Here is a 22,567-nt window from a genome sequence, read left to right as displayed (position 1 = left end):
ACAAATGAATTTTCCAAATGGGTATGTATATATAATAAAAGTGCACATATGTATGTGTGTATATACTTATGTGTGTGTATATATATATATATATACAGACATACACATATACATATACACTTTCACTGTGTATCCGTATTTTACACACGTATACATATACACACATATACATAAGTCCTTTTTTAAATGTTTCTGATTTTTCCCTTTTTTGGTTTAATGCTTCTATATGCCAACATATGTTTTACATGATATAAACTTCTGTTTTAAATATGTTTATGTCATTGATAACTTACAAGTGGGGTTTTATACCGTAGGTAATTACTAATGATTAATGTAATGTTTGAGTGCATTCGGTCACCTTTACTACTATAATCCCACACCTTATTTGCTTCAAAATAAAATTATTTTACATTCACTGAATTTTAGTATGCTTAAATGCATACCCATGAGCCATCTGGATATAGATTTCTTTCTATTACATTAGTTCTGCAGGAAGACTTGAGGATTGGTATATGGCAAACAGTTTTCTTAGGTAGAACACTGGTAAAAAAAAGTGGTAGATAAGGCTAAATATAAGTAAAAATAGTTTTAAAAAAACTTTCCATTTGATTTAGTCTGTAAAAGGACATCAAAATGTAAGGAGTGTAACTGTTAGACTTCATGACTGAAATGATCATTGGCAATGTGCTTCATAATTGATGAGATCATAATTCTCAGTTCTAATTTCAGTTGATGTTCTTTTTTTTCATTTCACATGATGTTCTTTTTTTTCCTCTTACAGACTTTCATAGTATTAAATAAAAAGAGAACAATATTCAGATTCAGTGCCACCTGGTGTACATTGTCTCCTTTCAATTCAGTTAGAAGAACAACCATTAAGATTTTGGTACATCCATATCCTTTTCTGTTGGTTTTAGACTGTACTAAATTAAATGCAACTATTCTATTCAGATATTGCTGCAGTCTTTTTCTCTTTTTAATTAATATTCATTTTAGGTCATACTGAAATCTTGATTATAACTGCACTGTGTTCCATATTTGAAAGTACATTTAAAATATATTTTCTAGGGATTTCCCTGGTGGTCCAGCTGTTAAGACTCTGCACTTCCACTGCAGGGTCTCGAGTTCGATCCCTGGTCGAGGAACTAAGATCACACATGCCTCATGGCCAAAAATATATATATACATTTTTTTTTCTTTTCTAGTACACACAGCAGTAGTAAATGTTAACAAATCTTAGTAATCCTCATTGTTTTCAATATGAGGAGTATATTTTTTTGACATTTAAGAAACTATGTGATCTCATATGTGTAAATACATATAAACAGATTATAGAAACATGTATTTCCAATATTGTTTTTATTAACATTATTCCTTGACGATAACTTACCTTTTTCCGACTGTTAATTTTAATTAGCATCCTGATTGACTGCATATTTATGTCCATGACTGATTTGCCAAAATGGGGGCCAGCATTACAGTAAGTTATATAATTTTATTATGTATAATTGCATATATGATTATATTTTATATTTAACATATTGTGTTACAGTACATTATATATTACATATTATAATATTTTAATATATAATATTAATATTTTTAATATATAATATACATTGTACGTAATATAATATTTATACACATTCCACAATTAATTGATAGTCAAATTTCATGGTTAATGCTGTAAGACATAGCCCACTCTAGAAGCCCTAACTAAAGCCCTGTCCTATGGTTGTCTGGTTGAGTTGTTGGTTGGTTGCTTGGTTGCCAGATAATTATCCTCGACATATTAATTCAGAGATGATGATGTATTAGTCTCACTTTTAATATGAAAAGTTATTATATGCAAACTTTTCTGCAGGAATACTTTGCTTGGAATTTATACATTTGAAATACTTGTAAAACTCATTGCAAGAGGCATCTGGGCAGGATCTTTTTATTTCTTTGGTGATCCATGGAACTGGCTCGATTTCAGTGTAACTTTGTTTGAGTGAGTATTTCTTTTAAGTTGCAAACATCTTAATACCTTGCTAAGAAAATGCTTTTCATAAAGAAACATTGAGGATGATAAAGTTTTCTGCCTGCAAAAATTCTATGAGTAAAGAATAATTTCATAAGTCATAGCCATAATGAGCTCTCTTAGGCAGCTCCAACTGAACTAGTCCTCAGAATATGCATTCAAAATTAAAGGAGTGGGATATTATCTCTGTAATCTACCCGAAGCAAAAACAATAGAGATTGAATTTTTCCATTTGAAGTGATTATTTTCAGTGAACAGAAAATCTCCTGGGAGCTTAAGAGAGGATCCTGGCGTATTTGATTCTTCTCTAATCTACATTGCTTAAAAACAGTAAATATTCTAGTTATCAGAATAAGATATTTTATATACACACATTTTTCTAAAATGATACATTATGTTCTAATAATTTACATGTGTATTGATTTATTTAATCCTTCTACTTAGTATACTCTTATTTTATGGCTAAAGAAATTGTCACTGGCATCAAACTTCTGTTAAAAATAATTTAAAATAATACTCTATTTGTGGACTTGGGGTCAATTTTTTAAAAAAAGAAATAACCTTTATAAAGAACTTAATTAGTTTCTGCCATGTTGTAAGCAGTCAAAAAATAGTAGCTATATCATTGAAATTATTATCACTGCTACTTCTACTATTACTATTATTATTTCTGCTCTTGCCATTGCTATTAGCTAACACTTAGGTAACACAGCTAACATTTAGCCCTTAGTATGTGCCAGGTGCTTTGCTATGAACTTTACATATATTAACTTATTTAATCCCCCCAAATCCTCAGAATTAGGAAGTATTATTATCCTTACTTTACGTTTGAGGAAACTAACGCAAGAAAGATTAAGTAATTTAAATAGTGGAGCCTGTATTTCTACATGGTCAGTCTGGCTACAGTGTCTCTGTCCTTAACCACTATACACATTTACTTCTGCTGTCATCACCATCACCATTGTCATCATCATCACCTCATCACCATCATTATCATCACCAGAAGTTTAAATACTTAAATTTTATTCCTTTAAAAAACTATGGATTTCCTTATTTTTAACTATCTCTTCACCAATTAGATTCAAAATATTTATGAACATAATATAGAGTATTTGATATGGAATTATGACTACTCAGAGTGTCAAGCTTTTATAAACTCTCATAATTTGTTTGTAGATTAATATTTACTTGGATACCTTGCACTATAGCAGTCTTTCCCTTCCAATCAATAATAAAACTGTTTGCAAAATGCAATAATGAAAGCAAGTGAAACATTTGGATATATGGTTTTAAAAATAAGTTTCAAACAGTATAAAGAGCCAAAGATAAGTAATATAAACTCAATATGACTTCTAAATGACTCCAATTTAATCCCACAGGCATATATCAAGATATTCACCTCCAAACTTCATTCCAATATTTCGAATTACAAGAAATTTGAGAATTTTGAAAATTATTCCTTTAAACCAAGGTAAGAAAAAGCATTGAGTTCTTCATTTTGTTTTATGTACTTCCGTGTGTTCATCTGAACACCCCTATTATTGCTTGAAGAAATGTTAAATTGAACAGTGTTTCAGCTTTGGAATAAATGAATTACCTGATTTTCAAATTTATTTCAGTCACTTCTGGAACGGCAAGAAAGAAATATCACATTTTTTACATATTTGAAGGGTCAATTCTTTTGATAATAAAATATAGAGCTCAATCAAAATATATTATTTTTCTATTTTTTTCTTTCTTACTTATTCTTTTGTCTTAAATATGAACTTATAAAATTGTCCTTAGACTTCTGAGAGAGATAGCAGTTTAGACAGATATCTAATCTGGCCTCTTCTTTTCCTCACTGTCTAAAAACCAGTTGAAATGAACAAAGCAATATAAAATAAAATAAATTCCCTTTTGCTGTCAGTGCTTGGATAGGATGCATTCCACATGTCACAAAGTTTAAGAAGGTTCTGCTAAATAAAGTAGAGCTGTGACCACATTGATGGAAGAAGCTGACAACTAATTTACACCTCCCATTCCTGAAAGAATCTTAGAGAAGTCTACCAATACCTTCTGATTTGTTGTTCTGAATGAATAAAAACAATCATCTAGGAAAACTTGACCCAGAGTTTTTTTGGCTGCTATGAGTCAGAGGTATTATGAAATAGTTGAACGAATAAACCCACAGACAAGTGTGATAATACCAAAAGTAAGATCTACAGGTAACTTTCATCCACTGGAACATCATGAAAAAGGCCAGATATATTGCATACTCTGTACTTGGAGAACAGGCTGGGCAAAACAGCAAAAAAAGATTGGAGAAATATGGTAATGGATGCCTAACCTTGTGGATATACTGAAACATTAAATAGTACACATTAAACAGGTGAATTGTATGGTTTATAAATTATATCTCAATAAAGCTGTTTGATAAAAATGGTATGTGGCATGGCAGCTTCACCAAACACAGTGAAGAAACCAGCAGTGAGAACTGCCCTGGCAGGAATTTTCACAGTCCTAGCTCTCTTCTACTCTCCGTAAATTACTAGAACATAAAATTGTATCACCTTCATCTTCATCTTAGAATCAGAGGTAAAGATTGTAGCATAACTCAGGTAAATCCAAGTTAATACAAGAAGAATACAGTAACTAGAATTGGGAGCACACAGGCTGATAGGACCTGCTGTTTGTTTCAAAGGAGAAAATAAGGCACATACCAGCAATATAGAGTATATGAAAATATTTTGCAATACAGAAGGAAAAACATACTATTCCAGAGAATGAAAATAATCCTTTTTTTTTCTTTTAAAAATATGCTCTAAGGAATAGATGCAAGCATAAGAAATCATCTGTTTTGTAGTTTTGTAGTCCCAATAGAAAAAAACTTAGACTCTCAAGTAGAAGATGAAAATGAAATCATAAAATAGACAAATAAAAATACATTTAAGACAAAAAAAAGTAAAAATTATAATATCCTTGGTGACCTTTTGATGGTAATAGAAGTAGTAAAATATATAGCATTATCTGTATAATATTATGGTGTAGTAAATAAACCACTCGTGTGAAGAAAAACTAGAGACCCAGTAGAACCAAAAATGGGACGGATTAATGAAGGAAGACAAAACCAAGTTCCATTATATGGATAATTGGTGACCCTAAAAAAGAGAGACCAGATTAAATATGAAAGACAAATTATTCAAAAATACATTAGAAATTTTCAAGTCCCTTAACCTGAGAAAGACCTTAGTCACAAATGGAAAGGACTCATCTTATACTAGATTTTAAAAAAAGTAACAGATACACTTACACATATTATAAAATTTTGTAAATTTAAAGTATTAAAGAGAAAAAGCATTATAAAACCTACAAGCAAAAGAGCAAAGAAAACGAGCCTATGGAAAGGTTATGCACACCTCTTGATAATATTAAACATGAGTAGGCAGTGGAGTTTCAGAGCTGAAGGGAAATGTAGATGGGGAGGTTGTGACACCAGAATTCTATACCTGTCTGCCATTCATATGGGAAATCTACAGAATAATATCCTCAGCCATCCAAGAATTCTGAAATTTTACACGGATCGTTCCTGAGTATCTGCTGAAAATTGAAACTATGAAAATAAAATATTCAACAATGGGAAGATTTAGTACCAAAGGAATGGAATGAACTCTGCAATCGTTTCAACAGAGAATGAATTCCAAATTACTGTTGTTAGTGGGTTGCAAAACAGAACGCAAATATTATAAATCAGAAGTTATAACATGGACGTCTGTGGTTTATTCTTCAACTAGAGACGTATTTTACTTTTTTAAGAAAAATTTGAAATAGATTATAAAAATCTGATGATTTTAACATTAAATTCTAAATTAACTTGGATGAATCATCAGCATTCTTGCGTGGCAACTACCAACTGTAGTTTTGGAGCAGCTGCCTCTTTAAGTCAGGCATATTCATTCAAGTATCCTCCACTCCCTATTTGCATGAATTTATGTTTCCTGACAAGTCTTTGTAATGATTTGAATGTTACCTTTCCTATAAATCATGAAAGATAAGTTATACTGCAAAATACATAAAATTCAACAATTATAACTAGGTTAAAAGTCCTAAATTATATAAATAAACAAAAACTGAGAAGTAGGAATAGAGAAATGTGAGAAAGTAAATATGGTTATTTCCTTATCTTATATGGTGAGACTATAGTAGATACAGTTTTATTTTTGATGTAGAGAGTACATGCTTTTCCAAAATAAGAACTTAAGTTTGATCAGGTTCTCAAAGTAGATATACTTTATCTAAAATACTAGAGGGAAAAAAGAAATTAAAGTTTATTTAGAAAGAATAGGACACATAGTAAATCATAAGGGGAATATAAAAATCAAAAAAAAAATAATGATAAAGGCCAATCCAACAATAAAGCCAATTTATAGAAATGAATATAATTGGGTAAAAATTGTCTGTCAAGATGTAGAGACTTTAAAATTAAATTAAAAATGAGTTAAACTCCACAAAAGATACACCTAAACTAAAACAAAATGAAAGTTTAAAAGTAAAAAAAAGGAAAAAGTTATACCAGGAAATCAATATCAAAATTGGCATATGGCTCAGAACTTTGAATGGTAGATAACAATGAATTGCAGATAACAATGAAAATTACTAATAAATTTGATTCTGTAAAATTTGATGCTGACTTTTTTTACCTTTAATCAAAATGTCACCACTAAAATTAAAGCTCCACAAGAGGCTTGGCTTTATGTATATTATATATAATATATTTATAAATTATGTTAGTATTAATATTTTATATTCATATATTTATAAGTATATTTTAATTTATATATTTGTAAAAATATTTTATATAATATTACTATCATTAATAAAATATATTTGCATGAATTTATACATACATATATATTCTTAAAGATAATTTCAACAAAACAACATGAAAAAATTTTTTCAGTAAAAAATATACAGAGGACGCATGACAGTTATCAAACAAAAATACACAGTGCAACTATACGTATTTTAAAAGTTTATTATGGTGATCATGGAAATTACATCAAAGTAAAATGATCCTATTTTTCTTCTAATACATTGGCAACGATATTTTTAAAAATGTCCTAGCTTTAGTGAAGGCCTGACTATATATTTATAGTCTCTGGTTTATGCATTGGTTCAACACCTCAACAATTTGAACGTATGAATCGATACTTAAATATGGTCATATATTTTGATACAGAAATTCCATTTCTAATGTAATACTTTAAAAAGACTTGCATATGGCAAAAAAAAATTAATAGTATTATTCCGGGTAGCAAAAGTAGCTATAAATATGTATTTCGGTATGATAGCAATTAAAATTGTGTATCTACTCCAGATATCACATTTATCACATTTCTGTAACCACAAGAATAACTTTATTTCAACCCTATTCTATTACACTCAAGAAATCTAATCATCTGAGGAGGTCATTTAAAAAACAGATTTTCGGGCCTCCCTGGTGGCGCAGTGGTTGAGAGTCTGCCTGCCGATGCAGGGGATACGGGTTCGTGCCCCGGTCTGGGAGGATCCCATATGCCGCGGAGCGGCTGGGCCCGTGAGCCATGGCCGCTGAGCCTGTGCGTCCGGAGCCTGTGCTCCGCAACGGGAGAGGCCACAACAGTGAGAGGCCCGCGTACAGCAAAAAAAAAAAAAAAAAAAAAACAGATTTTCAATTCTCACAATGATATGTGAAATAGGTATCATTATACCCATTTAAAAAATAATAAAACAAGCATGGAAATGTTGGTAACTTGCTCAACGTCACAGAGCTAGTATATTCTCATCCATTGTTGAGCTGAGCAGTTATTAGGATCATAAATTTAAACAGACCAACAAATAAAAAAGGAGCAAGGGAAAAAGAGAAGGAAGGAAGGAGGGAACTAACAAAGGAAGGATGGAAAGAAGAAGGAAGCAAGGGAGGAAGGAAGGCTTATAGTAGTTTCATCTATGAAATTTAATTATGAGGTTTTTGTTGTATCTTCTTGTTTTCTATGTTTTCAAAATTGAGCATGTATTATTTAATAATTAGAAAAATGAATGTTCTTAAATAAATCTAGCTTTAAAGTTGAATTCTTGATTAGTAAGTATTCTGATATAAATTCAGCCACATATAATTACAGTTATGTGTTATTCTCATTTCTAATCATTAAAAGTTTTTCATGTTTTACTTAATCAGCTCCAAAAATTGAGTTCTTAAAAAGTTAATGAGACAGCCACTATGGAGAACAGTATGGAGGTTCCTTATAAAACCACAAATAGAACTACCATAGGACCCAGCAATCCCACTACTGGGCATATACCCTGAGAAAACCATAATTCAAAAAGAATCATGTACCAAAATATTCATTGCAGCTCAATTTACAATAGCCAGGACAGGGAAGCAACCTAAGTGTCCATCAACAGATGAATGGATAAAGAAGATGTGGCACATATATACAATGGAATATTACTCAGCCATAAAAAGAAACGAAATTGAGTTATTTGTCGTGAGGTGGATGGACCTAGAGTCTGTCATACAGAGTGAAGTAAGTCAGAAAGAGAAAAACAAATACCGTATGCTAACCGTATATATGGAATCTAAGAAAAAAAAATCGTCATGAAGAACCTAGGGGCAAGATGGGAATAAAGACACAGACCAACTAGAGAATGAACTTGAGAATATGGGGAGGGGGAAGGGTAAGGTGTGACAAAGTGAGAGAGTGGCATGGACATATATACACTACCAAACGTAAAATAGATAGCTAGTGGGAAGCAGCCGCATAGCACAGGGAGATCAGCTCGCTGGTTTTTGACCACCTAGAGGGGTGGGATAGGGACGGTGGGAGGGAGGGAGATGCAAGAGGGAAGAGGTATGGGGATATATGTATATGTATAACTGATCACTCCTTTATAAAGCAGAAACTAACACACCATTGTAAAGCAATTATACTCTAATAAAGATGTTTAAAAAAAGTTAATGAAAGAATGTATAGAATACTGCTATTTCAAACTATTTCTTGTTTCAACATTTGCAACCCATGTTAATTTTTAACTCTACGCCTTTACCTATGCTTATAAATAATGGTGATTAGTATGAAAAGCAATAGCCAAGAGAGAAGGCCTGTTCTTTATGTAGTAAAGAGAAACAAACAAATAACTAATTTAAAAATACTAAGTTATGTCTAAATTATTGACAGGAGGGCTTCCCTGGTGGCGCAGTGGTTGAGAGTCCGCCTGCCGATGCAGGGGACACGGGTTCGTGCCCCGGTCCGGGAAGATCCCACATGCCACGGAACAGCTAGGCCCGTGAGCCATGGCCACTGAGCCTGCGTGTCCAGAGCCTGTGCTCCTCAACGGGAGAGGCCACAACAGTGAGAGGCCCGCATACCGCAAAAAATTTAAATATATAAATAAATAAATAAATAAATTATTGACAGGTGTAATAAATTAGCAATAATACAGAAACCTCAAAGTTAAGGGTTTTATTCATTTTAGTCATTGGACCTAGATAATGGTGAATTAAATTATAAAACACAAAGCTATTGATTTTGATGGCATCTGCATTTGCCATGGGAGAAGTTTGCTAATCCTGCTTTACTAAGATATTTTATTTTATCGAAAACAAACCTTTCTCTTTTCAGGTCTGAAGTCTTTTGTAGGGATCCTGATCCATTGTTTGAAGAAACTCACTGGGGTCATTATCCTAACTCTCTTCTTTCTGAGCATATTTTCTCTAATTGGGATGGGGCTCTTCATGGGCAACCTGAAGCATAAATGTTTGCGATGGCCCCAAGAAAATGAAACTGAAACACTGCACAACAGAACTGGAAACCCATATTATATTCGAGGTAAGAATCCCTTGCATCTATATCAAAAAAATTAAAACTTTTCTTACTGGCAAAATATTCTTCACAGAAATATTGAACATTCAATTTCAGAACAAATTTAACTTCAGAACAACCTTCATATAAATGCCATAACTATGCTCAAGTACTAATCTGGATCAGTTTCTTTTATCAGGATAATAAAGTTCCAAGTCTTCAGACAGTTAAATCAGAGAAACCTACGTTTGGAATTGCTAAAACTTGCAAATTTTATCCTTTCATAAATAAATAAATATGACCAAAGTCTTAACTGCAATTTTATCAGAGTACAATCCTCATGATACTACCTTTCTTCGATAAAGTTGTTTAAAATTTAAATGTAAGTGTACACATTAGAAACTTTGGCGTGATCATATAAATCAAAAAATGACCTACAATATAGAAATTCTTACTATTGTTGTATTTCAATTGCTGCTGCTCACTTTAAATGCTTTGAGTTATACTCTGATGAATAATGAAAATATTTTAGGCTAACAGAAATAATGTCAAACAAGTATTGCTTAGCCCTTATACATAAGTAAATCACATGCCTGATCACATATCTTCACTATAATCCTGCAGAGAAGACATGAATAACCCCTGTTACCAACAGAGAAACAGAAGTAAAGGGAAATTCTGTGAATGTTCTAGCATACTATAACCACATGGTGGCAAAACTAGGATTCTAGCCAAGCTCCATCTGGCTTTAAAACCCATTCCCTTTTCACCAGGCCATACTCTCTTATTAGATTTTTCCCTCATATTAAAATCATCAGCTCCTTTCTGACAGTATTTAGAAAAAACCAAAAGCATATTGTTCAACTTATAAAAATAAAATATTGATAAACCTCAAGTAGTCCTTCTACCTTAATTTTATTTATACTTTGGATTTAATAAGTTCTAAAACAAATCTTAATAAATTTTACTCTTTGGGTTACCTCATAATATGATTATGATGCAAGTAATGCAAAATTATTAGTACATATGTGAAATGTTTCCTTATTATGTAGGTCTATTTCATTGTCTTAATTCTAGTGATAAGAACAATAGGAGATGGATGTTAAATCTTAGATTCCAATTGAAATCCCCTTTTAGCTTCTTTGATGTTGTAATAAAAATATGCTAATTACTAAAAAATAAACAAATTTTGCTACTTCACTGGTTATTGCTAAGAAAATAGAGTCCAAGTTCTTTTCTTTGTTAAAGTATGTATATTATAATGAAATCATTTTAAAGATTATCACTTTAATATTTGTCCAATTCTAGTCATTCCATTTTCTCAAATAGCATGTTAGGAATTGCTAGAAATATATTTGCAAAACACTATTTAACCTAATTTCCATGTCATAGTCCTTGTATTTAGAGTTTTTTTTTTTTTTTTTTTTTTTTTGCGGTACGCGGGCCTCTCACTGTTGTGGCCTCTCCCGTTGCGGAGCACAGGCTCCGTACACGCAGGCTCAGCGGCCATGGCTCACGGGCCTAACTGCTCCGCGGCATGTGGGATCTTCCCGCACCGGGGCACGAACCTGTGTTCCCTGCATCGGCAGGCGGACTCTCAACCACTGCGCCACCAGGGAAGCCCAGTCCTTGTATTTAGAAGAACACTTGGAACTGCCTAGTTCTAATGTCAAATTTCATTTGGTTTTTGACTGTCACTCAAAAGTTTTGATTAATGGTTCCTAACTATGATTTTTAAATTCTTCTAAAATTATTTTAGGTGACAAATTAAAGTGACATTTTCTGAGATTGGTGTAATTCAATTTTGTATACACACACACACACACACACTCACCAGGACTGATCTCATGGGTTTGATTTTTGTGATTTGAATTCAGAACCTAAAAATCAATGCTACTAACCGTGTATGTTCCCAACCCTGGTAACTGATATCTATAAATACACAATTTAAATTTTGATTGATAGCAGATAAAAATACCTGGATGAATTCTATGGGCTATGACTCAGATTATCTCAGATTATGATTGAAACTAGGTGATATCAGGACAAGTAATTAGGCGGCACTGGACACTCATTGTAGAAAAATAAGCTGCAAAGTGGGAAGAGAATGGAAATTAAACCCAGAGACAGAAAACTCTGGTCTTCTGTTCAGGAAGATTATCAGGAATAAACCCTGGAAGGAATAATCCTCAGTTTTCAAGTAAATTAGTCTTGGGATTTTTTCTTTCAGGGTCTGGTCATACCTGGCTGGAGTAGGTGGATTGCCAGAGGTCTTTTGGCCTGTACACTGGATGCTAGGACAGCCTCCTAGATTTTAAAAAAAGGAGGGGGAGGCAGGCTGTATGCTCCTTCCTTCTTACTGTACAGAAGGATGTTCATCTGTACAGATTTAATTGGGTTTCAGATATGCTGTTCACTCAAGATTAGATATGGAATATCATTTCTTTCCTATTTTTCAGAAACAGAAAACTTTTATTATTTGGAAGGAGAAAGATATGCTCTTCTTTGTGGCAATAGAACAGATGCTGGGTAAGTGGTATTAATGTTTTCTTCTATTGTAACCAAAAGTGAAGCTGGCTGTTCAACGCTCAAAAGCCGGTAAAGAGGCCAGGTTGATGGAAAGGAAAGTTTGTTTTATTTTGGGTGCTGGCAACCGGGAGCAGGGGGTGGAGTGGGGAGAGGGTGGAAGCCTATATCCAAAGGCCGACTCTGACCCCACCGCCCTGACAATCAGAGGGCAAGAGCTTTTATAGACGGAGGGAGGGCGTTACAGGCAAGAACAGCGCAGTCAGCTCTGACAGACATCTTGATATTGGTCATCGGTGGTCTGACCAGCATCATCTTGATTGTTTTAAGTACAGTTAATCTTCAGTTCCAGGGTCTGTTTGTTCCCATTTCCTTGAGGCCAATTCTCAGAATTATGACAACTTATGTCATGGCTACAGTCTGGTCTTCATGTAGTTAACTTCTTCCACCTGGTGGGGATTTCAGCATCTACAGACAGCTCACAGGATATGGCTCAGAATATTATCTGTAGCCCTTAAGAAGGAACTAAAGGTCCTTGACTATGTTTAGTGACAAAACTATTATTATTTGGTCTCCTTTGACTGTTTTTCTTTGTTTCTACTTTTTCTCACCTCTCTGATTAAACTTATTCTTTGGTTAAAATTTTTCCACAGACAAAAGGCAGGCTGAGGACATGGGAGAGCAAGGACCATAGGGTCCTGCTCTGTTTCTGATCAATAGTATTTATTTAATGATTATTGCTTTTATTAATGGTTCCCATTTGATTACATAATCTCATTTTACCATCAAAACCATGCTGAGAAGTGTACAATATGGAATACTATTAATCTGATTTTACAGAAAAAAGTATAATGGATAGACTAGCTAAATGATTTATTCAAGCTCAAGAAGTTTGTAAATGGAAGAGCTGGGACTTAAGTAAGAATCTGATTTTCTGTTTTCAGTGTTCCCCAGAGCTAATAGGAATTATCAAGAAAGACAGTATAATCTGTTCTTCAGCCCAAAGACTTTGAAGAAAAAATAATTAAAGATGTGATGTTATTTCACTTATATTATGGCTTGTATGTCTTTAATGAATATAATTTACGTTAATAACAAGCTGATTGCTCTTAAAAACAGTACTTATAAATAATTCTTCAGTGAGATGACAAAACTCTCAAGTTTTATTGTCCTATAATTTCAGATGAAGAGATAAGAAGGTAGAAATAAAGTGCTTCTCAGCAGTACTATGACTCAATTCCTTCTGTTACTTCCCTAAGCCGGGATGACTTGGCACCCATTTGTAAACTCAGCTCTTTCTTAGAGGCTCTGGGCACAGATTGACAAAAAAGCACACGGGAGAGGGGAACATGAGTTATGTAGTTTAGTTGTATTAAGGTGATTTAGACATATTGTTGCTTACTCAACTCTTTTTGCCACCCTACTGCTGGGCTTCCTTTCTGTTTTCAAGTCCAGATTATGATTTCATCTCATCGTGTCTGCCCCATCCCACTCAAGCTAACCCTTTCAGTGGACATTCCAAATTAAATTTTACCTGAAATGCATGTTGGAGATATCTGGTCATGGATAGACAGAATCGCAATGATATAGTATGTCAAGGCCAGAAGAGAAAGTCATACAGAGTTTCACCTGCAGCCATCATACTTTGCTGCATGGTAAACTATCCCAAAAGTTGGTGCTTTAAGACAAGAACAAAAATTCATTTGTTCAGATTCTGTAGGTCAGCAATTTAACAAGCCTCAACACACAAGTACTTTTTTTTTTTTTTTTTTTTTTTTTTTTTGCTGTACGCGGGCCTCTCACTGCTGTGGCCTCTCCCGTTGCGGAGCACAGGCTCCGGACACACAGGCTCCGCGGCCATGGCTCGCGGGCCCAGCCGCTCCGCGGCATGTGGGATCTTCCGGGATCGGGGCACGAACCCGTGTCCCCTGCATCGGCAGGCGGACTCTCAACCACTGCGCCACCAGGGAAGCCCACAAGTACTTTTTAAACCTCTGTTTGCATCACAATTGTTAACCATTAACAAGTATGCAAAACAAGTCACATGGCCAAAGTTCCAATAATGTAGGAGGAACTACAGAAAGGTGTGGATGGAGGAAGCATGATTTATTGGGCCACTACTGTCATAATGGACCACAACACCCAAGCCCCAGTAGGTAAAAGTATGAAGACTCCATGAAAGGAAATGAAATAAATATTTAATCATCTTTCTACCAAACTGCCAGTTCTGCTTATAAATTATTGATAATAAATTTTTTCTCACTCTTAAATAATGGGATGTAAGGGTTTGAGGTGAGATCATTTAAAAATTAAACCCTAAACTACTACAGTTTTATTTTTATCAGTGTTATTTTCCATCAGTTATACTTTCACTTTGATACTGGGTAGTAAAGAAATCTTTAACAAAAGGCTTGGTAAAAAGCATTTGTGAGGGGCTTCCCTGGTGGCGCAGTGGTTGAGAGTCCGCTTGCCGATGCAGGGAACACGGGTTCGTGCCCCGGTCCAGGAATATCCCACATGCCGTGGAGCAGCTGGGCCCGTGAGCCATGGCCGCTGAGCCTGCGCGTCCGGAGCCTGTGCTCCGCAACGGAAGAGGCCACAACAGTGAGAGGCCCGTGTACCGCAATAAAGAAAAAAAAAAAATTGTGAGGCCCTGTTGTCTTTTAGTTTAATTATATGTTCACTTATATCAACTTAAAATCTAACTCATATGCAGCTTTTTCTACCGGGAATTGTTTGGGAGAAGACTACTCCCTGTGGAAGAGGGAGCCCTTTATTATTCATGGGCAGATGTTCTATATTTACGATTTGACCATAATCTGAAAGTCACCTAAGAGTAAGCAGTTTTTCTTTTCTGTGTCTTAATTAGTCAGTGTCCTGAAGGATATGTGTGTGTAAAAGCTGGTGTAAATCCTGATTATGGCTACACAAATTTTGACAGTTTTGGCTGGACCTTATTAGCCCTATTTCGGTTAATGATGCAGGATTACCCTGAAGCACTTTATCACCAGGTAAGAACACAGAGAATCTGCACTGCTCGGAAAAATGGTGCCATGTTCCTCCTTTCTGAAATAATGATCAAATATAATACACTGTATTAAATTTTTATGTGAAGAAGAATTTGAGGACAGAAGAAAAGAGGACGAGAATTACCTAATGTCAAACTGTATGTTAAAACTGAGCCCAAATCTGTGTTCTTATGTATGGTATTGATATCGTATTTAATCTTTGAAACAATCCTACAAGGATATAAATATGTATATGCGCTTTTCTATGAAGACCCTAAGATGAGAGCATTTAGGTAATCTCCCCAAAGATAAAGCACATGTATCTGCCAGAGATCACTATACTGCTCTGTGGTCTCAGACATTTGGCATTAACTAAGTAAAGAGCATTTCTAAGTACTAATTCTTTAGACAAAAAAAATTGAGCCTATGAGATAACCATGTATTAAGAAATTATTTGTTGAATGCCCACAATGTACTCTTTCTCTTTAATTCTCTATTTCTTCTCATTCTCCTTTAATATTCAGTAAGGCTCCAGTTGTAATAGCAGAAAGCCTGCTGTTATGAGACTTGAAATCAAAATGCTGAGAGTTCTCCTTTATAACTGATGATTTGTGTGCCATAGTGTCTCAGAAGTATATAATACGTGCTCATTAAAATAGAGATTCAATTTTTCTTTTAAGAAAAGTTCCAGCACAGTGGAATATGCAGTGTCATTTCAGCAGCATAGTTAATATCAAAGGATATTAGATAAAATAAATAAGTTACTTTAAATTCCAAAAGTATTTACAGTTGAAGAAGAACACTCTTTTTAAACACACACACCATACTTTTTATGATTGAGTAAATTATGGTGTGTGTGTGTATGTGTGTTTACAGGCCATTAATAATGATAAGGATAATATAATATACTTTTGGCACAAAGATTCATAATATATTATTAAATGAAAATCAAGTAAACCAAACATGCTTGTAGTATAATTATATTTCTAGTAGAAGTACATAAAAATATTACAAGTGATTTTTTCTTTATGCAAACTATATTTTTCTAATTTTGTAAGAGTAGTTATATTGTTATTTCCCAAAATTTTGAAAAGCATCAATGCCTCCTCCACAACACTATAAACTTCTTATTTCTAAAATAATCTCATCATGTTATTCTTCTAACAATCCTTCAGTGATTTCCAAATTTCTGTGGGATGAAGTTCAAAGTCCATATGCATTGTCCATAGTGCCCTTTAAAATCTAGTCTCTGCATTTGTTGCCAGAATCATTTCCTAACAATATCCCAATATATACTCTCTGCTTTATTTGAGTCAAAAAGACTTGCTGTTTCCTAAATGACCTTTTCCCATAATTTCTTGTTTCAATGTGTACAAATTCAAGTTTCTTCCGTCTTCAGTCTCATGCCTCAGATTTATGCCTCCAAGCTATATTTCTTTTTTGAGCCTTTCCCCAACCTCTTCTTTTAGAGCTGGACATATTCTACATCAGAATTCCATGGTACCCTGTAATTGCCTCAGGTAATGGTTATTTTAATTGCTTGTTCAGCATTTCCTCCCACTAGGAGATACACTACCTAAGAAGAAGTATTTTGTTTTATTTTAATTTTTGTATTCTCAGCATCTAACACATAGAAATGCTTGATGAAATTTTAATAAACAAAAATATAAGTGAATATTCATGGGCTATGTTACTTTATATAATAGTGAATGTCTTGCCTTTTTTTACAGCTTTCAAAGTGTGATTAGCTAATTTTCTTGGTAACATTGGTCTAAAGGAAATCCTCTCATACAACTAGTGAAGTGAGAAATCAGTCTGAGAGTGCCCTGGTGCTGGAGTCTTACAGGACCTTCATCATTATTGTACTCTAAATTTTTATTGACTAGTGTAGATAAGGTTTGCTTTGATTTGGACTGGATTTTTACTCTGAGCATTGCCCTACTGAACTAAACTGACTATGGCTAGGGAAATTTGGTAATTATTCCCAAAGAGTACAGCTCATGTTTTAGAGAATATCATTCTCCGTTCATTCAACAACTATTTATTTGACCCAAGTACTCTTTGATACAGCATCAGTACGGAAATGAACAAAGCAGATTGTCAATCCTCATGGAATGGAGTTATGTTTAGCAATAGTTAACATTTACTGCATACTTGCCATGAGCTAAGATCTTCTCATACATTGTTTCATTTGATTTTCATAACAAATCTATGACAAAGGGGTATAATTAACCCCTATTTCCTGCTAAAATATAATAGAACTAGAATTTGTATACTTTTCCATTCTAATAAGATTGTATACTTTTATTCTCCATCAGCTTCATATAGGGGAAAGAGGAAAAGTTTTGAATTCAGGCATTCCCCCACAGTTGTGAGATCTTTGCCTATCTAATTTTCATCTCTTTTCTATGTGGTAAATACCACACGAATGTTTTGCCCAGAATTAATAAAATAATAACCATAAAGTATTTATTAATGTACATGTCCTACAGTGTACTCCATGATATCTATTATGAACTCCTGAATATACTGTAAATGACAGCCATTTAGTAGGAAAAATATTTAACCACATCCTAAATAGCTGACTCATTGAGATAATCGAGTTTATTAAAAATACCTTTAAAGAAAAACATACTATAGATTAATAAGAAATTATTTCTGACTAAATGTTAGAAGGTCGTATTAATTTGTAAACATTCTTAACTCTGTTATATCAACACAGTATTTTCTGTAAATACCTGTCTATTGATTCAAATGAATACTTAAAAATTAAAACTATTCCCATTTGTTTTCTTGAAATTTGTTCATATACTTTTAATCAATGAAGATAAATCAGTGGACTATATTTTGGATTTGTCATATCTACTTATAAATTTAAAAATTTTCTGATATATCCTAGGTAATTATTATGAAATAAAAGCTAGTCAATGCGCAGTTTGGAAATGTACAGTTTTGTATTTTTCTATCCACAAATGACTTCATATAAGTGAATGATATGACTTTTCTTTGTGATTTGTCTAGAGGTTCATCAACAAAGCAGGTATTCTGACAGATATAGAAATATTCCTGTTCCTCACCCCTTTGAATAGACCTGATTTTGTACCTCGTTGTGATGTTTCCATAAAGTAAAATTCAGAGGAAAGTAATCTCCAAACAGTCATTCTTTGACTTTATTACACTTCATATAGTTAAAGATTCTACTTCAAAGTAAATAATCTTTCATATTCAGACTATCCAGCTTTCTTTATTGAAAGATGACAGTTTTTTCCTTTCAACATGTTTATTCTGTTAATGAAGACATAAAAGTCAGATGTTCAGCCTGAATTAATTAAATTACTAAATTCTTCCCTGGTTTTGTACCATATATTTTGTACCTTACATATATGTCTAAATTGAAGAGCTTTCATTTATTTCTCCAGGTACAGCCAGTACTTAAACTGTCTTGTGATTACATTCCACTTATAACTAAATTATTTTCATAACAAAATTTCATTTTTCATTTTAAAATAACAGATTGCAGGAAGACAAATAACGTTTCCCCTCTGTCCTGTTTTCCACCTCTCCTTAGATCCTTTATGCTTCTGGGAAGGTCTACATTATATTTTTTGTTGTGATAAGTTTTTGGTTTGCCTTTTATATGGCAAGTTTGTTCTTAGGCATACTTGCTATCTCTTGTGAAGAAGAAAAGCAGAGAGTTGCTGAAAAAGCTAAGAAGATAGAGCCGGAACTTCAGCAGGCTTTAACGGAACTTCAAGAAGGAAATAAAGCTGCAGAGGTATAGATTTTTTAAATGCTTTTTTGGAGTCAGAGTTTATCTTCTTGGAGCATATTGTCTTCTAATAGATGCTCAATATCTGTGTGTGGTACATAATAAGATCATAAGTGATTTTAATAGGAGGGCTCACTTTTGCTACATAACATTCTTTACTGAGTGTGGTGTGGTAAGAGTGACCAACATGTTTAAGATTTTGCTTTTGCTCCAAAATGCATATTACTACTGCTGATAAACTATGGATATATTATATATATTTTTGAACTTGACTTCTCTTAATGCAGGTATAATTGATTAATTTAAACTTGCTTCAGACAGCACATCAGAATTAGCTTTGGAAAATTTCGGTGTTCAACTCAAAAGTGACAGTGCCTTCCATAATTTAGAAATCAGAAAGTACTAAAAGCATGGATCGAAGTATAGTACTGAAGTTGTAAAGAGAAGAAAAAATTTTACTTTATTGACTTTCTAACTCGTTCAAGAGGAAATGCACTGTGCATCTTGACCTAAGGAGTTATTTTACCTGTGGAATAATTAAATCCTTGATCAGTAAAATTTAATACAGTCTTACTCTAATTTTCAATGACCTTAGTGTTGTGTTTGAATATATTTTCAGATGTTTAGCCTCATAGCAAAAGATTTGGCCCATGAATCTAAAAGTATTGACAGAAGTACATTAAAGAAGTTGTAAAAGATTATCTTTAAAAATCTAAATTGTGCCATAAGTGTGCAGAAAAGAACAGGACCTAGGAAAGCAACCAGAAGTAGCTTTCTTATATTCCACAGGACCTAGCTATCTCACACTTCCTCTTAGGTTTAGAGAGGGATAGGTTTAGCTCAGTCTCCTAATATCCCTACCCAGAAGCTGTCAAGGTGTGCAGTGGGCAGAAGCCAAAGCAGCCTAAGGGGGACAGAACCCATGCCTCTTCTGAGGTGTTGCTCCCTTCCTCTGTGTTGTGAGGAGTCCCCCTGCCAAGAAGCTTGTTCTTTGGAGGGTGTTTGGCCCAATGTGATCACAAGCAAGTCCAGTGCTCCCACCCCACTGGCCTAGTTACAGGACCCTCACTTGTAGGAGGGGAGCTGTGCCCTGCCTTCTTTTCCATCCTTCTGGAATATTTATTTTTGCACTCTTAACACTTGCTAATAAAGATTGTCTACACGGGAAAAATACTCGAACTATATTTTCTAGTAGATGTAAAAAGGACAGATTGAGGGAGCAAACAAAAGATAGAAAGGAGCTATATCCAGGATCCTCTCACATAAAAAAGATAAAAAGAGCTGAGGAAAAGTAAAGGGCAAAAGATTCACTCTGGCATGTGTAGTATGGCTGGCTAAGAAGTTCATTAATACCAAAGGCCCCTGCTGGACCAAAAAGGGGAAATGTTAACTTCCCTGTTATATAGCCCTTTCATTAAGTTGTCATCAGTAAAGAAGCTCTAGAAAAGTCATTCCATTAAAAAGTAGGGTCTGAATGATATGATATACCAAACGACAAGTTATTGATAGATATGTGTATCTATGAGGTTTCAATGCATACAATTGAAAAATGAAGCAATTGCAGACCGTATGAAGAAAACATGTATAAAAAGAAGTTATCAAATATAGCCATCATATCACCCATGAGGAAGTCACAGAAAAACAAATTACAAAAGCTTTCTGTCTCTAGAAATGAGTCCGAGGTCCTTCAGATTGAATGATTGTAGTCTGAATGATATATTGAGTGTGTAATTTGTTTTGAAGTTTTGAAATGTCAAGGGCTACACACAAATGCATTCAAGAGCACAATACTTCTCTTATTCCAGATGAGATGCCCTATTAGCTCTGCTTATGAAGAACTTAGATTATTTCCTAATTTCCCAATATCTCCATTCATTTGGTTATTTGGATCACATAAAGCCTTTCTGGTTTTAATTAATGTCTTTCAATTATAAAAGATTTCTGTTCCTGGAAGAGTACTAGAACATTTTGTCATGCAAAAGTTTTCTGGGAAAATGAGAATAAAAGTTATTTTCACAAGATGTATTTTCTTTTCCTTTTTTATTTATACATAAGAAAACACTGGACAGTGAAGAATTTAAAATGGAACATACTAAGGACCCTTTAGGTGACCAACCTGATTTAACCCTAGACAGATTCTAATTCCAATGTGGGAATTACTGGGAAATTACATATGTGTTTCATATTCTCACATTATAAGAAAACAGTAGATCATATTGGCTAAAATCAGAGTTTTGCAGTCAGATAAATATAGATTTAAGTTCATTTTAGCCACTTAATAGATATTTGCCAAGTCTGTTAACCTTTCTAAACTTCAGCTTCTTCATCTGTAAGGTGTGTATTATAATATCTGTGTCATAGGTTGTTGTGAGATTCAAATTAAATAAATGTTTGTAAAGCACTTAACACTGCTTAGAATACACTAAGCAACTGAAAAAATGGTAATGGTAATTATAGGAAAGACAAGAAGACAACTGCAAGAAGGCACTGTCGTACATATGGAGAATACTTGTCAATATAAAATTCTTTAAGTCTTTGACTATGTCCCCCTTTTAGGGATAATTAAAGTAATAATAATAATAATGATAATAATAGTATATAATGTTTATTGAGTGTCAACTATGTGCCAGACACATAATTAGTGTCTTCACAAATTCTCAAATTTAATCTTTATTGAGAAGTTCCAGTTACAAAGTTTGATCTATATTTATTGGTAATTGATTTCTCAACACTGAGAAAGAGAACCCATTTTTCATCACTTTACCATCATTGTTCTGGAAAATCAACACTGAAACAATATTATTTCATCAGTTACACAGTTTGTAGGTGAAACTTTGCTATGAATTGTCAGTTATTGGCAAAACCTTAGAAAAGAATGATTTATACAACTGTAGGAATATAAATAATAAAAAAAAATACTTGCCCATCTAAACTGATATCCTTACAGTTCACCTGTATAATTAAACATTATTGACAATATTCTGTATGTTAGGCATTGTATCAAGCATTGGAGATTTTAAAATTAATAAATATAAATACAGTGTCTATCATCATGGAGCTAATGGTCTAATGGGGAGATAAACTATAAAAATAAATGGTAACTTTAGGACCACTAGACATTATGTTTCCTGATGTTATGAAATAGGAAACATAAAACACCACAATATCTTCTTGCCAAAATCCACACTAAGTCTAATATGCCTCTAGATCTAACCATCTTTTTCCAGAGAGTATAGGAGAGAGAAGAATGCATTAAATTAAACTAAAAAGACATAATCTGCCAAATTAAGAATGTGGAAAATTCTACAATATAAGTGATTCAGTGTCTTTAACAAATCACATAGGCTAAATAAATTTAAAATCATGATAATCAGTAGAACTGCAAACCAAAAAAAAAGTATATCATTTTGTATTTTGATTG

General features: G+C 33.6%; 1 protein-coding gene across 1 annotated transcript in view; it reads left to right on the top strand.

Annotated features, from left to right (window-relative positions):
* The window catches only part of SCN7A (sodium voltage-gated channel alpha subunit 7), a gene marked incomplete at its 5' end in the record, with an annotated part of 57,460 nt that overhangs the window by 2,466 nt on the left and 32,427 nt on the right, over positions 1-22,567 (top strand). Inside the window, 8 exons of the mRNA XM_082629814.1 lie at positions 782-894; positions 1,391-1,480; positions 1,865-1,993; positions 3,403-3,494; positions 9,664-9,870; positions 12,303-12,372; positions 15,239-15,380; positions 18,946-19,152. Coding sequence (XP_082485940.1) covers positions 782-894; positions 1,391-1,480; positions 1,865-1,993; positions 3,403-3,494; positions 9,664-9,870; positions 12,303-12,372; positions 15,239-15,380; positions 18,946-19,152 — 1,050 coding nt within the window. The remainder of the gene's footprint in view (positions 1-781; positions 895-1,390; positions 1,481-1,864; positions 1,994-3,402; positions 3,495-9,663; positions 9,871-12,302; positions 12,373-15,238; positions 15,381-18,945; positions 19,153-22,567) is intronic.

Source organism: Mesoplodon mirus (assembly GCF_964341445.2).
Source record: "Mesoplodon mirus genome assembly, chromosome: 8".
Classification (NCBI taxonomy): Eukaryota; Metazoa; Chordata; class Mammalia; order Artiodactyla; family Ziphiidae; genus Mesoplodon; species Mesoplodon mirus.
The sequence above is the reverse complement of the archived record's forward strand: the minus strand, read 5'-3'. Positions and strand labels throughout refer to the sequence as shown.